Raw genomic sequence first — 17,449 nt, 5'->3', positions numbered from 1 at the left:
AAGCAATTGCAGGCTTGAACGTCGTCATCATCGTTCATACCTTGTAAGTCAAGATGTCTACACTAGTGAAAGGATTTTCAGTCCAACAATTACCGGGTCATGGAACAAAAACTTGCACCTAATCCTCTAAAGTGTTTTGTGCACTTCAGCAAAGAGTTTTTCGCCAGATGAATGAATAAAGTCCTGGAGCGCTGGAAATGATGAGTAGTTATTATTTTGTACCCTACTGCTCACAGCTGAAGTTTCGCAACTGTAGCTTCAACTTTACTCTCAACGTGCAAGATATTAAGATAAATGCCTTGCAGGCCTTAAGTTCAGTTCTTTGAGAAAGGACAAAATATCTACCAAGTAGGCCGCATAAAAACAACCATTGAATATCACACAATTTCTCGCCTTTTTTTTTTTTTTAAAAAAACCAACTTGTTTATCTAAAAGATTACTTCCTTTATTGTGCCTGAAATATACTTCTTGTGTAACGTCGGCTAGATCCAGCGAACAGTGTTTCTCAAAGTGGAATCCTCGGACTGTTAGGGGACCGCGGACACCACATTGAGAAACACTGTTCTAGGCAGTTTCAACGATGTAGTCTATTAGCTTATACACTGATGAGCCAAATATTATGACCACCTGCTTAATAGCTTGTTTGTGCCACTTTGGAACGAAATACATCACTGATTCTGCGTATCAGGGATACAACAGTTTGGTGGTAGATTTATAAAAGTATGTGCCATTACAAGTCTACGCACAGTAATGTAATTCGAGTAAATAACGGGCGGCTGATTTGCGTATGCGATAATGGCTTCCGCCAGCAACCCAGATGGGTTTCAAAGGATTTACCTCACGTTCATTTGGTTGTCGAGACACCAAAATTTCAGCATAATGTTCCTCAAGCCACTGTATCCCTGGCTCAGAGACACGGACAGTTATACTGCTAAAGTATCGCTTCACCGTCGAGGAAGACATCAATCACGGAGGGATGCAGATAATCCGCAGCTATCATCATCTCTTCGATTATTACCACAGGTACATGCAAATGCAGGAGACTGTCTCCCATACCATAATACTGCTCCCACCAGCCTGCGCCCGCGCCGTGTAGCGCCTTTCGAGCCGTCGTTCACATAGTTGACGGCGTTTGTGGGGACGACCAAGAGGAGATATATTTACATTGGTCGGCGGTCGAATCCCGATAGTCTCACGTCCACCGCAATCGTAATTGATGTTGTCGGTAGGTCAAAATGTGAATACGAAGGTGTATCTGCTGCTGAACTCGATGTTCAACAATTTAAGATGAACGGTGTGCTCCGAAACACTGGTGCTTGCACCAGCATTATGCTCTTTCAGTAGAGATGCCACAGACCACCATCTATCCTACTTTACAGAGCAGACAATCATTTTAACTCCACGTTCTCTGAAGAGTCGTGGACGTTCGAACAACCCTACCACAACAAAGGTCAAAATTTTATAACGATTGTGGTGTTGCTCACGCTGCTAAATACTGCATTTTCGGGCAAAAACAGTCATATTATGTGGCAGGTGTCATTAGAGCACAGTTAATAAGGTCATTTCATGTAATAATGAAAAAACTAGGCACTCATCTTTTTGTGTTTCCCACACTGGTCTCGTATTATCATGGCTCAATCGTTGAAAATCTAGGTGGTTATGATTCCAAGCTCGGATCCAAAGAGGCCTAGGTTTTATTCTGCTATATTCAAAAGTTTTGTAGATGCGCTTCAAAAATCATTCCTGAAGATTACATTGAAAACATCTTTCTCACATTCACTGTTAAAGTTCACATTTTATAAGCGGATTACAATACGCGTCTTTCCAACATGACGTCCAAGACTTGACCTTCTCAAGGTCCGACTCTCTAACAACTCAACAACTAACTAATAATCGCTTACGCGCCCAAAAATCAGAGTTACAAGTACGTCAAAGATCATAGTAACAGAAGAAGGAATACACATAAGAATAATACTATTGCAATATAATCATATCGATGTATCACAAATGAAATCAAATCTGAATGCTGTCTCAGAAATATGTCAACTACTTTGCTGAAACACAGTAGAATATTACTGGTATAGAGAGGTTCAGGTGAGGTACCATAATGGTTACGTAATTCAAGTACCATTACAACGTCCAGCCATTTACCACCTAGTGGTAGTTTTACTGTCCTTTCCGTATATGCTCACGACAGTAGCACGTTAACATTCGACCAGCTTCACCGGTTTCGAGATACTCGTCCGCAGTTTTACGCTACCCTTTGTCAACGTCACTTATCTCAATGGTTATCCCCATTTTCAGTCCACGTCTTTACTAGAGTAATCCTCCGTCCGTGTGTTCCCCGCTTACGTATTTTTGTTACCGTGTCACGGTATCCAACGACTCGGTGGGCAATGATCATAATGCTTTTAGTTGTCCCGTAGCTACGATGTCAAACGGATAGGACAAGCTCCTCACATTTTCACTTGGGTTCAGGAGCCGCAATGGAGCGCTGCAGCGTCGACCGAGACGCCCTGCTGGGTCCCGGAGCGACGCTGCGCCGCCTGATGGGTCTGTGGCCGCTGCGGGGCTCCGGAGCAGCGCGACTTTGCTCTGCCCTGCTGGCCGGTTTGTCGCTGCTCTTCATCGCCTGCCCCGTGCTCTCTGCCGGCCTCAAGCTCTACATGGACCCGCCACGAAAAATTGAGGAGACGGCACTTTCTTGTTTCGTGGCTTTCATTTGCAGCGTAATGTGGATCAAGGTGAGCATTTCAACTGTGTGGCACGTAAGTGGTAAACTGTAGTGATGTTTCAGCAATAAACCGCTGCCAGGTAGGTATGGACCTTTTACAGGAACATACCGGTTTCGTGATGTGAAATCACGTATTATGGCTTACATTTATAAGATAGGTAACTTACAATTGGTAGTACGATAAGTAGTAAACAGATACCTATCCTAAAAATCTATTTGCAGGAAAACTGGAGCAACATTGCAACACAAAGGCTCACGTTTGTGAGGGACCCATTGTATTGTAATTTCATTTATATTGGCAAATATGGTTTTCGGAAGTAATCTATTTTGTATGACGACCAGTTTGAAATATTCATGCGTCAGTGAAATATTTAAGCCCTGATACGGGAAGGAGGGGATCTCAGCCTCGTCATAATAAAATACTGTTGCACGCTACAAGTAGGGCGTCATTGTTCAAATTTATCACTTGAAGAAATTACGTGTTAAAAGCATGTTTACCTTCAATAAAGAGAGCAAAATAAGAAGACAAAAGGAGTTAAAATGCCCCTCCCCCCACCAGACAACAACACTGAAAGCCCATCGACAAGGTAACTTGACACCAGGAAGCGGTGGAGAGCAACCCTCCATCTGCCTCCGCCTCTTCCTTGTATCAAGTGAGTTTTCATAACAATGCGTTTCAAGTGTTGTTAAAAAAATGGCTCTGAGCACTATGGGACTTAACATCTTAGGTCATCAGTCCCCTAGAAACTTAGAAATACTTAAACCTAACTAACCTAAGGACATCAAACACATCCATGCCTGAGGCAGGATTCAAACCTGCGACCGTAGCGGTCGCGCGGTTCCAGACTGAAGCGCCTAGAACCGCTCGGCCAATCCGGCCGGCCCGGTGTTGTTAGCTGGTGGATTTTACATTTTATTGTTTTCTTATTTTTCTCTCTTTGATGTAGGTATACATACTTTTAACGTGTCATTAACATGTCAGCTTTTCAACGGGTCAATTTGAACTATAACAACCTTCTTGTTACGGATAATAGTATTTTATTTTGACAATGTTGAGTCCCCCTCCTTCCCGTATCAGGGCTTCAATGTTTTACTGAAGTGTATTTCATATTGGTTGTGGCACAGCGTAGATTATTAGGATAGCTATGTGTTTCTCTCAGCAAACGACCTTGCCGCAGGGGTAACACCGACTCCAGTCAGATCACCGAAATTAAGCGCTGTCTGTCTTGTCTAACACTTGGATCAGTCACTGTCCGGGTCTGCCGAGTGCTGTTGGCAAGCGGGCCGCACTCAGCCCTTGTGAGCCTATTGAGCAGCTACTTGATTGATAAGCAGCGTCATCGGTCACGAAAACTGACAACGGCCGGCGGAGTGGTGTGCTGATCACATGCCCCTCCGTATCCTCATTCAGTGACGCCTAAGGACTGAGGATGACACGGCGGTCTGACGGTGCTGTTGGGCCTTCAAGGCCTGTTGGGACAGTGATAGCTTTTATACCTTTTTTTTACCATACTATCGAGTGTACGTTTCCTGTGTTGTAGATGTACGCTTGAGGATGTGATTTGGCATCACGAAACCGGTTGTGCTACTCTAAATGTTCATATACAGCTGAAAGCGGTTTATTTCTGAAACACGGATGCTTAGCTGCGGCTCCTCTCAACAGAAAAAAATATTTGTGATCTGTAATGAAGTTGGAGTGCTATCTGAAAACCATGTGTCCTACTTCGTGGGAACTTTTGCAGAAGTGGACAATCACACACAATTCTTACGCACATCACCTAACACAAAGTTACTCCTTAAAGCGAGCAATTACATCTGATGGGCTTAGAGGCGCCAATTCTCCTATAAATCAATCTTTAATCTCTCTCGACCTCTCTCTCTCTCTCTCTCTCTCTCTCTCTCTCTCTCTCTCTCTCTCTCCGTGTGTGTGTGTGTGTGTGCATGTATGTTAGTCTGTATGAGAGCGTGAGTTAATCATGCAGCAAGCGTAGAACCGATCGTGCAGAAATTCCAAATGAAAATAGGGAATATGTTGGCATCAGAAGTCCTTCTATTGCTGTTCAGATATTTTTTCGCCGTAAATAACTCTGAGTAAAAGATTTTTTTCTGATCGAAATTCCATACCTTTTGCAGTTACCTCGAATTTTCGTGCGATTTAAACACTGTTTCCAGCTTTATAGCATGTGTAAAGGCAAAATGAAAAAAACCGAAAGAACGCGTCTTTCCAAAAACTGAACTAAGCTGTTGCTACTGCAAGCTTACATATATCTTGTGGATGCGGATGTTAAGTGGTTCTCCGACCAGCGAAAAATGTATTTTACGAAGGTCGTATAGACGACATCATACGTCTCCGTCTTGCTAAAACAGAAACCGGAGCCAACAATAAGCACTTAAACAATCAGTTGTAATATAGAAACCCATTGCGTGGTCTTTCTTTTTGTACTATGAAGCGGCCACTAATGTCCACAGAAGCAACGGGTTCTTCGAACAACGCTGTAATGTAGAACGTAGACGTAGTAATTGTAATATCTCCACATTCATCTACACGCCGTTCGAATAATTTGAAAGCTCATTAATTTCATCGTCCGCTTTGTAGTTGCCGTTCAGGTAACCAATTATGAACTAATGAACAAGGAAACTGAAATAAACCGATTTCTTGAAGATTATGGAATATGTGGAAGGAATGGCAATGGAGGAAGGAGAATGTAACTTCCTGGACGGCCTCAACCAATTACAGTAAATACATTCCGAAAAATTACACAAACGAATGTGTGTGTGGAAATGAAAAGGACGCAAAAGTATATTTATTGACTTACTGGCTTGCATCAAGACTAAAATTCACAAGTACGCTACTAAGCTTTAAAGGATACCAAACGGCATGTATGAAATGAAATAACCTTTAAACAGTAACCTTGAACGGCAAACATAATTTACAAAATTTTAATCTCAGACGTACCGGTTCACCATTTTAATATTCAAAAATAAAATACACAAAATATGTAAGTCTCGCGCTACTTATTATTCTGATCGAAGACTTGCTTGTAGATAAACCACCTTTGAAACAGAGAAATCTCAATAGTTAGAAATACTAAAGACAATAGGTAATTTGTTAGAAAAATAGCAGCTCAATAATATCTATGTCCTATGTTAAATACACGAGGATAATGAGAGTCAATATTCTATGACTTTAAATCTATACTAGAATTAAGCTGTAGATAGTAACTACGAATCAACGTTGTAGTAAACTATTAAGAGTTTCTTACGCCGAATGGCGCACCAGCGAATAACATGGAAACTTTCCTGGAGCAGAATATAATGAAATGTAGTTCATACTAAAACTATAACAGAAAAATTTAAAATATTTGATAAAGCATTGCCCATAAAAGCTAAAAAGATAACTTAAATGTAGGTAGAATAGACTATACGCTTATAAGTACTTAAGAGTACCAGTGTAACCACATAAGAGGAGAGTATACTATAGTTATTCAGAATGGTTAATGATACAACGGTGTGATTGACCTCGTGAAATTAGACGTACGTTACAAAATATATTACAGTTGGTTCCTGAGTCAACTTTTTACAAAAATCATTACAGTTGGTTCCTGAGTCATTTTTTGAACCCGTTTATTTTATTAAATACGTGTAAAGTTTCTTGTATTCTCTTACCAGATTGTTTTTCGGTTGAAATCTTTTAGCACTTGTTAGGACACATTTTATAATTTTTAACATGAGCGTACAGCAGGCGTCGTACACTTAGATGATACGCTATACGAGGTGTGGTCTGTGCTTGATCACTTCAAGTTCTACAGCTGCTGAGAAAGTGCTAAGTAAAAGCACAAATTTCTCTTACAATCTTACGTTCTTTAACTAATCACGCCGTTGTTCTCCTTTTACTCAAAAAGCGTGAAAGTTGGCCTTAGTGGAAGTACTGTAAATAATTACTACGTGGCTCATAATACCCTACTTGATTTTAAACAATAAAACATTTTTCCGCCTGTCCTCTATTAATCCACGTGCACTGCTTTCAACCTTTCTAATTGTCAGCGTAGATCAAAATACGTCAGTGATTACAAAATTACTTTCACCATATAATGACTAAACTATAATTTGCAGGTTGCTCTTTTCATCGGACAGAGAGATACGCTTCTGCAGCTGGTGGAGCTGCTGGCCGTCGTCAGGAATCAGTACAATAACGGTGAAGGCAACGAGTACACCAGACGTCGCTATCACAGACTAATCCAACACGTCTATTTGTTCTTACAGGTTTGGTTTACATTTCAAATTATTGTCTCAGTATTGCCTGTCTCTATAGTCTCAAAAAGTTCTGTATTTTTCCATGTAAAACACAAAAGTCTACAAAACCACATCACAGAAACACGCAACAGAATACATCGCATGTAGTCTTATAGTTCGTCGCTCTCCATACTGAAAAAGTCTTCCACTTGGTTCGGCCATTCGTCTTCAGATTTCAAAAGTCATTTTCATTTAAATGTCATTTACTGTGCCCTACGAGTGTCTTGCTCCTCAGCACCTTTACAGTTCAGAAATTCCAGCGCCAGGCACGTCATCCATTCTTCGATATGCGTTAGCCATACAGGGGTCCGCAAGGTTATGGGAAGAGTGGGAGGGAGGCAAGAGGGTAAACCTGTCCTTCCTCCCCGGGAACTGCAGTGTTTTTATTAATTTCGAAATACTCGTATACCATGGATAATTTTCAATTCTATGGGATACAGTAAGCTTTTAGTGTCACCTATAGACTTCAGTTCTTGTGACATGACACGTCTTGAAACTGACCAACTCATTTATAAACAAAATAGCAGTTTTAATCTTGCCGCCTCCTACTCTTGGATGAACTTCTCCGGAAGCCGGTGTCTAGAAATAAATAGTTTTTTTCTTCCTATACTTTTAATCCGCAGTAAATAGCTCAAAGCATACTTTGAAATACGTTTTCGTTGGGGAGTTGATAATATCTTCATATTCAAGCGTCACTTCCCAATCTAACATTTCCAGACATTCATTTTGAACCAGTACAACTGCTCAACACATAAAAGAAACCTGGTTCTTCTGCAGAGTTGATGTGTTGATTATGTAACATGTGACGCTACTTACGCCAATTTAACACGGATCCCTGCCTCCTACTACGTCCCCGCCCCTACCCCCCCTCCCCACCCCCGTATTCACCAAACATTCTCAAGCTTCTGTGTTTTCCTCTACATCTAAGGCGTCCAGTCAGACTTACCATAGAGCCACATTCGTTTACTTCTACTGGCACGTCGTCATATGGTCATTAGCAGAGGTGTACACAAGGTTTTTCTTGCGGAATTACGCAATGAAATTGCACTACCAAGTCAGTCCGGCTTTGGCAGTCTTCTCGCTCACTTGCAGATGAAATAGCCCCGTCGATTGTCACCGCTGGCAATTTTGTAAGACTTCAACCAAGCCTTCTTATGGTCCCAGTAATAGCGTCCTTTAAGTGACCGACTGTTGTGGTGTCTGTAAGAAGGATCAAACCACCGGACTGAAATTTTTATTGACACACCTCACGAACATTGATAAATGCTCCGTGTCGCTCGCATCACTGTTCTCTTCGAATATAAGAGAATAAATTTCAAACGCTGTGGATTTTCATTTTAACATGTTCTCAACACTGGCGGCTAATTCTCCATAAGGTGACCTGCAGTCTGTCGCGATAAGATCAGTTCGGGAAACTATTCTTTCTTCTCAGGGTGTAAAATATCGACAAAGTTCTCAAGGTGGTCTTTGACAAACTTGCCACCTGGAAATGATTTTGAATTCTGTACCACAATTTCGGCAACGACGTTGTGCACTTTGATTAGTCAGTCTGACTATGGAGATATTGTCTCATAACGTGGCAGGAATGTCAGTTCTCAATTCGAACATTTTCTCTGCAGGAAACTAGTCCTGAATTTGACATTGGATGACGCATGTTTTATGTTGTAATGTCGACTGAAGTTTTAATCCTTGTAAACTTAAACCCTTTGTTCACTAACTAAGACTGTTTATTCAGTGATTCGTGCACCTGATCTGAAATGATATGGATTCCTGCGACACTTCCTTTTCTTCTTATTACTTTCAGAAACCACAACCACTTTACTTCGATACGGGCTTGAATCGCACTGGCAAACGAAAGTTTTCTTAGCTCTAACACCGTAAACACTGCGGCAACGGTCAACAGACAACACAGAATGAAAGCAGATTTATCTTTAAGACCAAGGATTGTAGAAGAGTGATAACAACACTTTCATGGTAGTAGGCTGCAGAGCCTTCAACAAAGAAAGGAAATACGACAGACGTGGCTACTGTTATTGTACATATAGGTGCCCCCACAAGCACTTAGCTTTTCTTTCTGATAATTCAGGGTTCCCAAGCACTTGAGGCATATGCAATTTTTGATGTAAGGGAAAAATCTTTCTAACGTATTATCTTCCCGCAAACGGCAGCGGACCTTAAGCGAAGACACATATGGTCCGCAGGATGCGGGTTGGACATTTGTGTTCTTTACCCTAGAAAGACGTGATTATTTATAGTCATCTACGCGTATGCTCTTTCTTTCTCTGTTGCAGTTCTCATTATATCATTAAATTACCATGTAAACACATCATTCAGGTGGACTTCACAGATAAATCAACAGAATAATAATATTAGAGTGGAAAATTTGACAGGAACACTGAATAAAATTTCCTCAGGCTGCCAGCTAAGGAGTACTTGCCAGTAATAAAGAGTACTTGATCGAACGTTCGTGGTATTTTAACTCCTTGACATGGCTGGATGTATGAGAACCGAACTCGACAGAGTAATAGACACCATCCCTGCTGCTGATGCCCGCCGTAGAATCTGTACCCTGAGTATTCACCCCCTTCTCTTTCGTCGTGTGAGCAGTGACAATTTATCAACCTCCCTCCAACCGAACATTAAATTCATCCAGATATTTTCGGCAGTGTCCTACACTTCTCCACAGTGACAGAGTGGAGGCACATATGCCGTTCCTAGTGATCCGTCCGTGAATGGGAACGTAAACCTAGTCGAAACCCTTCTCGATGTTCCGTAGACAAAGTCTATGTGGCAGCAGTGTGTTTTACTTTCCGTCTCTCACCATCATTGAGACAACAGCATCAACTACACTGGACATTCACTCATCACAAGTATCATCTTCAGTTAAGATACCTGGCACACGAACTGCCTAACTTTGAGACGTTTGGATGTTATCTTCCCAAAAGTTGACTTGAACACTACAGTTCTGTGTTAGGAATGAAATTGGTACGAACTGTACTTCCACCGGACCTGTTAACTAGACCCAATAGTTATGAGTAATATCCTTTAACGTAAAATCCATTCGACTGGGGATACCGCGAATTTTCTCTTACAAAATTGATAAAATAAATCTCGGATGAACAACCTGGTATGAGTGTGCATAGGACACTGTGTCCTAAGCACTCATACCAGGCTGTTCACCCGAGATTTATTTCGTCATAAAAAACGCCTGGAGAAATTGAAGAATCTTACAAAACTTTTGCATGAAGTGATTGTAACAAAAAGAGCTGGAAAGAAACGCTAGGTTTTAAAGTAATTCTGTATGCAGATCAGACGGACTGCACAAGCGGTAGTATCGCGTTGTGGGTATGCACCCACAGGAAGGGAAATGTGTCCAGATAGCCAAGAAAAATAGAACTTTATTACAAGATAGAAGGTACGCGATAACGCTGAGCAACTGAAACAGGTTCCGAGGAAAGGTAACGTGAAGATCGCCATGATCTGATAAAAGATTTTCACTAATATCATAACAGTTGAAGTTATCTGTACAGCAAAACCCTATACTGGAAATGGACTCGAACCTTGGTGGGCAAGTGCTCTACCGACAGAGCTATCCAAGCTCGACTCATAATCCGGCCTCAGAGAGTTTTCATTTACCAGGAAGTTTCGTATCAGCGCACACTCTGCTGGAGAGTGAAAATTCATTCTGGAAACATCCCTTAGAATGTGGCTAAGTAATGACGCCGAGGTATCTTTTCTTCCACGAGTGCTCGTCTCTCAAATTATGCAGGACAACTTTTGTAAGGTTATGGGTCACGAGTCGTTCTTATGTAGCAGTCAGTAGAGCACTTGTTCGTGGAAAGCGACGGCCCCAGTATCGAGTACTGGTCCGGCACACTGTATCAAATTTCCAGGAAGTTACACGTCAGCGTACACTTCACTACAGGCTGAAAATTCAATATGATGACGGTTCTTGGAGGTGCAACTTCAGCACTCACTCTTTCAGAATCGAGAAACGCTGCAGTAGGCAATTTCAGCTTGGGCTGCAGTGGCTATGTCCTGGGTTTCAATGGCGTGCGCTGCACTCTGGGTAATATACTCGCTGCAATATTTTGAAGCAGAACGTTGATGTTGAGCCTGGGACTCCCACTGACTGGCGAGCTTCTACAGGGCCTCCCATAAAGGCCACCCGGAAGAGGGGTACTAGGAAATTACGACCGTATCACGTGGCTCATAGTGCCGGCGCAGCAGCGCTGTTGTGTACGGCGGATGTTGCGCCCCAGAAACTGAAGCAGCCGCTATAAGTAGAATGGGCGGCGTTTGTGTTGTAGGCGCCTTGAGAAGACGGCAACCCACGGTCCTCCGTTGCGTGGCGTGTGGCTCTCTAGTACAGTACCATTCGTGTGCCACACACACAACGAAGCATTGTAAAAGGGATTTGCTCTTTTCTGATCTTATGTTTAGATACAAGTGAGAGCTCTCAACGAGACGAAGCAAGTGTTGTTCCAGGTTTAGGTTCCGGACAGTCCCAGTGTGTTACTATCTGCCCCCTTCCACACCACCCACTCGATCCTCCCTCCTCCACCCGCAGATACTACTTGCTGTCACACACAGTTTCAACCTACTATAAAAAGAGTACTTCTTGTCTTGCCTTTGTCCCTCACTGGCGCAGGTTCAGCATGGTTACTACCAGATTAGGCATGGTTAATTTAAGTGGTCGCTGCATGCCTTCCTGTCACCACCCTGTTACCGCTCCGGGACGGGATACACTGAAGCGCCAAAAAATTGGTATAGGCATGCATATTCAGATACCGAGACATGTAAACAGCCAGGATACGGAACTGCACCCGTGCGAACCATTCAACGACACATTATCGATATGGGCTTTCGTAGCCAAAGAACCACTCGTGTAACCTTGATGACTGCATGACACAAAACTTTGCGCCTCGCCTGGGCCCGTCAACAAACGGCGTTGGACTACTGATGACTGGAAACATGTTGCCTGCTCGGACGAATCTCGTTTCAAATTCTATCAAGCGGATGGACGTGATCAGGTATGGAGACAACATCATGAATCCATGGACCCTGCATGTCGCCCGGAGGGGGGGGGGGGGGGGCGTTCAAGGTGGTGGAGGCTTTGTAATGACGTGGGACGTGCGCATTTGGAGTGCATATAGGACCCCTCATACATGTAGATACGACTTCGGCTATACCAGCAGGACAATGGCACTCCCCACACGTCCAGAATTACTACAGAGTGGCTCCAGGACCACTCTTGTGAGTTTAAACACTTCCGCTTGACACCAAACTCCCCAGACATGAACATTATTGAGCGTGTCTGGAATGCCTTGAATCGTGCTGTTCAGAAGAGATCTCCACCCCCTCGTAACCTTACGGATTTATGGAAAGCCATGCAGGATTCATGGTGTCAGTTCCCTCCAGCGCTACTTCAGACATTAGTCGAGTCCATGCCACATCGTGTTGTGGCACTTCTGCGCGCTCGCGGGCGCAGGTGTACGTGTTTCTTTGGCTCTTCATTGTATATGTGTATCCTGTCAACGTACAATGGTTTTCACATGAAAGCTAGCAGAAGGTTTTCGAAATGTTTGTGAACCATGTACCAGTGGCAGGTACTAGGCCAGTACCCACCTAGTGGGATGCAGGTAACTGCCAAAACACACATCCAGGCTGGCCGGTGCACCAACCCTCATTGTTAATCTGCCTGGCGGGTTTGATCCGGGACGGCGCAACGCCCCGTCCTGTAAGTGGCTGGCTCTTTAACACGCACAGCGGACGTAACTTAGATGAATATGATTTTGATAATGATTATATAAAAAGGCTGACTAATACAGATACGAACGAAGTGGAAAACGAATCTATCAAGTAAATATTCTTAATAAACGCGTGTCCGGGAACCAATGGTTTCCCCGATACGACTGTGTGCATTTACACCTTATGACAGCGTCCCCTAGAGTCTAAACTGTAAATATGCACTTGAAAGCAAACACAATAAATATTCAACATGGCCACCGTTCATGTGAAGGCAGGCTTCAACATGTCTCCTCATTGACGCCCGTATACGCTTAAGAATCTGAGGCATGTTCAGAATGCATTAACAACCACACACAATGAGTCCCCAGTGTTCACAGACACTATCAACGGGGCTGAAACACACAAAAGTGTTTCCTATTCAGAGAAACGCACAGATTCAAGTCGGGTAATCTGGCAAGCCATGGTATTGGCGACCGACGGCAGATACACTTGCCGAAACGCTATTTACCAATACTTGGTTACCAGGAGTGAGGTAAAATCAAATGGGAGCAATCTGCGACATTGTAATTTGCTCCCCATTGCAGAGTTTCCAGAAAAACGTCGCTTTAGACATTAATAGCTCTATGTCATTGGCAGGACTGTCGTGTATACATCTTATCTGTGAAACAATTGTTTATTAGGCTTATTCGCTTGTTTCTTCTATTTGCACCCTACATACAACAATCCATAGTCTGCATGTGAGATATTTTAGTATGACAATAATAATTTGCTTATATCCATAATTAGTACTTCATTTTAGTGTAACATCTGAGAAAGAGCATTACAGAAAATGTAGCATTTGAGAAGAACTTGTCCAAAGATTTGAGAATATCATGTGTCAAATAATTAATTTTTGAACGATGAGTATAATAGCAACAAATTCTCGCAGCCTTAGTTTACGCAATAAAATCTCTAACTGTGTACTCACCAATATCAGTATTTCACTTAACACAAACGACACATATCTCCACACTATCGCTGTACGAGCTTCTAAATAAGGGAATGATGTATCTTTCAGTCGTTTCCGTCTACCTTGGGGAATAATTACTGGTATTTCTCTCCTGATCACATTTATTTATTTTATGTTTGATTTAACACACTGCAACGAGTTTCGAACATGTTTCGCTCGTCATCACCCGTTTATGAATACAGATGTTATTTTAAGATGAAACGCTTTCGTCTAAAGTAACCTGGATAAGTTCCTCTCACTTGTTATGCTGCTGGAGTGGCTACTGGGATGTTTGGTGCGGGGGGGGGGGGGGGGGTGAGGACAATGGGTGATCATAAATCGATTCCATCACTGTCTTCTGCTGGTGTATGGATGTGCCTGGTTGTTGTGATTGATACCGAGGCCTGTGCAGGATATAGGTAGTTTGGCCTCATTTGTTATGGCGCCATAATCGTGTGATATTCTTTTTATACGTCATTTGTCCACTTACAATTACATTAGTGCACTGTTTATTTCAACACTGGCTTTGAAGTATTTTCAATCTACAAATATGACTTCACGGATGTAAACAGTGTAGAAGCAATGTGAGGGCGTGACAACGTGTGCAGGAGTAAAGATTAAAATTTGCTTCAACTTTATTCGCTGTTTGTTAGTCGTTTGTTTCACAGTGGCACATCTTACATCTATTGGATTAGTACTATCTGCATACTGCACAGACTGTGTATCAATTAGAAGAACACACACAGCTCTAGACGATTAGAAGCCAGCAGAAGACAAGATTGGAAACCGACTTGTGCCCACCCACTGGCTTCTCTGTCCCCAAATACCCCAACACTCACTCCAGAAGCAGAGCAAGTTAACAAAACAATTCTGGGGTAACTTAAACTAAGACAATTTACCTTCGAATAACATATGTAGACATAAACGTCTGATGAGAACTAAAACATGCTCGAAACGCGGTTCAATTTTTTAAACTTAACAGAAAATAACAAATGTAAAATAACAAATGTGACTGGCAGAAGAAAACACAAATAATTTTTCCAACCAGTCACGCTTCCTAAACTTAATCAGCATGGCTACGAATAATTGCGTTTGGGAAGTCAGACTTTCTGATTTTTTTTCTTTTGGTGGAGGGTCCTTCATTTCTCTCTTACCCTGTTCAATTTCCTGCGTTCTACCCATAGAGGTAAGAAACGTATTTTATTTTGCTGTTAATAACAGGTATGTACAGTGTGGTAATGTGCACCGTTACCTGCCTAACTATCCTGTGGTAAGTATACTTTGTAGTTTATATAAATCCTTTTAATTGTTATAGTTCTCATGATATATTTTTCTCTGAACGTTATCTGTGAAATTTGGAAATATGTGAATGTTTGTGCTGAAATGTGTTTTTGGAGCGACATGAGGGGAGGGGGGGGTGATAACCCTTATGGTCCCTCCACACTCCCCCCACCCCATCCGATGCCCCCCCCCCCTCCGCCGCCCCTCTTGGATCTGCGCTAGAGGTCAACGTGTGACGTGTGTGCTTGTTGCGTTCGCCAGGCGGCGGCGGTGCCTGCTTTGATGGGCTGGGTGTCGTCGCCGCTGCTGTCGCACGGTGTCCACGGGGGCTATCACCCATCGCCAGACAGCAAACGACAGTTGCCCGTCTCCCTCTGGCTGCCGATGGAAGTCCACGCATCTCCCACCTACGAGATACTGTACGTGGCCCAGTCCATCGGTCTAACCATAGCGGCAGAATCTACAGTCTGCATCGACATTTTCTTTTTCCATATGATGCTGGTGATAGGAGCAGAGCTTGAAGTTTTAAACGAGAACATTTCTGCTGTGCATAAGCTTCGTAAGGAGACAGGAAAGTCAAAACATCGAGACTGCATTTATGAATATCAGCCAACGGGTGAAACTACGATGCTGTCTTGCGGTGACTCTTATACAGCAGGCCTCCTAGAACAACGCTTGCAGCTGCAGCTGGTGGACAACATTCAGCACCATCAGACACTCCTCAGGTCAGTGTAGAATGTATCTCGTTTTGATTGCCTTATTTTACACAGCTTTCTTTAACTCAGACGTTTGAGTTACACCTGTTATCTACATCAACATCTAAATTCCGCTACCCACTTCATAGTCTATTGCGGAAGGTACCTCTGTCACCGTTGTCATTCTCTCACTTCTCCGTTTTATTCCCAGCTGGTGGGTGGGAAGGTTGACTGTTGATAATCTTCCGTATCAGGACTTATTTCCCAGATCTTTTCGTCGTGCTCATTTCGTGAGATGCTTGGGGGAGGAAATTGATGTTGGTAGGAGAGCTCATATGCATACACAGAAACGTACCATATTAATAAATTTATTTGAAATAGCTACTCTTGATACTTAGATACATATACATAACTTCGAAGTGTTGTATGTCTTTCTTTGGTACAGGGTTACATACAATGACAGTAAACAGTCCTGAATGCTGATACATTTATTGGTAATGGTTAGTAGTGGTGTGCTACTTCATTGTAAAGTTACTCACCGCAGTCTTCCGTACAAATATTCACACGTTTATAGATGCACTGAATCAGGAGAAGCATTCAGAATTGCAGATCCTTCTCGAAACGAACCATCGCTTAAATTTTGACTAATAATCAGTACTGGTGGCCAAAGACTTCCTGCATAAGAAGGCGCCCTCATTCTGTCCACAGCAATGTCAAAGAGGGCGGAGGAGCGGACAGAGTTTCAGGGCACTCTCTCGTCCTTGGAGTGGGAAACTGCCCGTAAAAGCGAAAGAATGAGCTATGACAAACTCCACAAAAATGCAGAAGGCAATGGAAACCACTTCATTAAAGACACATAACATGTATCCACAGGACATGTGTCCTGTAATTATTGGCAACAGATTCCGGAATAGTCCCCCATTCGGATCTGCGGGAGGAGACTGCCAACGGGGAGGTGACCATGAGAAAAAGATAGACGTCAAAAGCTTCAATGTGGTAAGGAAGCTAGAAGATCTGAAAAGGGAAATGCAAAGGTTCAATGAAGAACAAATAGGGGGCTCAGTGAAGTGAAATGCAAAGAGGACAAGGATTGCTGATCAGTTGATTATTGGGTAATATCAACAGCAGCAGGAAATGGTATAACAGGAGCAGGATTCGTTGTGAATAGGAAAGTGGGACAGAGAGCATGTTACAGTGAACAATTCAGTGGTAGGGTAGTTCTTGTCAGAATCGACACCGAACCAGCACCGACAACGATGGTTCTGGTACACTTGCCAACATCAAAAGCTGAAGATGAACCGATAGAGAAAATATATGAGAATACTGAAAGGGTAATACAGTATGTAAAGGGAGATGAAAATCCAGTAATCATGGGCAACTGGAATGCATCTGTAGAGGAAGGAGTAGAAGAAGAGGTTATAGGAGAATATTGGTTTGGGACAAGGAATGAGGGAGGAGAAAGACTATTTGAGTTCCAGCAAGAAATAGTGAATACACTGTTCAAGGGTCACAAGAGAAGGAGATATACTCGGAAAGTAATACGGGAATATTTCGTTAGATTACATCATGGTCAGACAGAGATTCGGGAATCAGATACAGGATTGTACGGCGTACCCAGGAGCAGACACAGACTCAGATCACAATGTAGTAGTGATGAACTGTACGCTGAATTTCAAGAGACTAGCCAGGAAGAATCAATACGCAAAG

General features: G+C 42.7%; 1 protein-coding gene across 1 annotated transcript; it reads left to right on the top strand.

The window, feature by feature from the left end:
* The first annotated feature begins 2,486 nt into the window (after positions 1 to 2,486).
* On the top strand, positions 2,487 to 15,782 carry LOC126200821 (uncharacterized). The gene is made up of 2 exons (XM_049936742.1): positions 2,487 to 2,744; positions 15,309 to 15,782. The coding sequence occupies exons 1-2, from the start codon at positions 2,487 to 2,489 to the stop codon at positions 15,780 to 15,782; spliced, it is 732 nt and encodes a 243-aa protein (XP_049792699.1).
* Positions 15,783 to 17,449: the final 1,667 nt, after the last annotated feature.

The sequence above is a fragment of the Schistocerca nitens genome, chromosome 1, assembly GCF_023898315.1.
Source record: "Schistocerca nitens isolate TAMUIC-IGC-003100 chromosome 1, iqSchNite1.1, whole genome shotgun sequence".
NCBI lineage: Eukaryota > Metazoa > Arthropoda > Insecta > Orthoptera > Acrididae > Schistocerca > Schistocerca nitens.
Note: the sequence above shows the minus strand (reverse complement) of the source record. Positions and strands in the feature narration are given on the sequence as shown.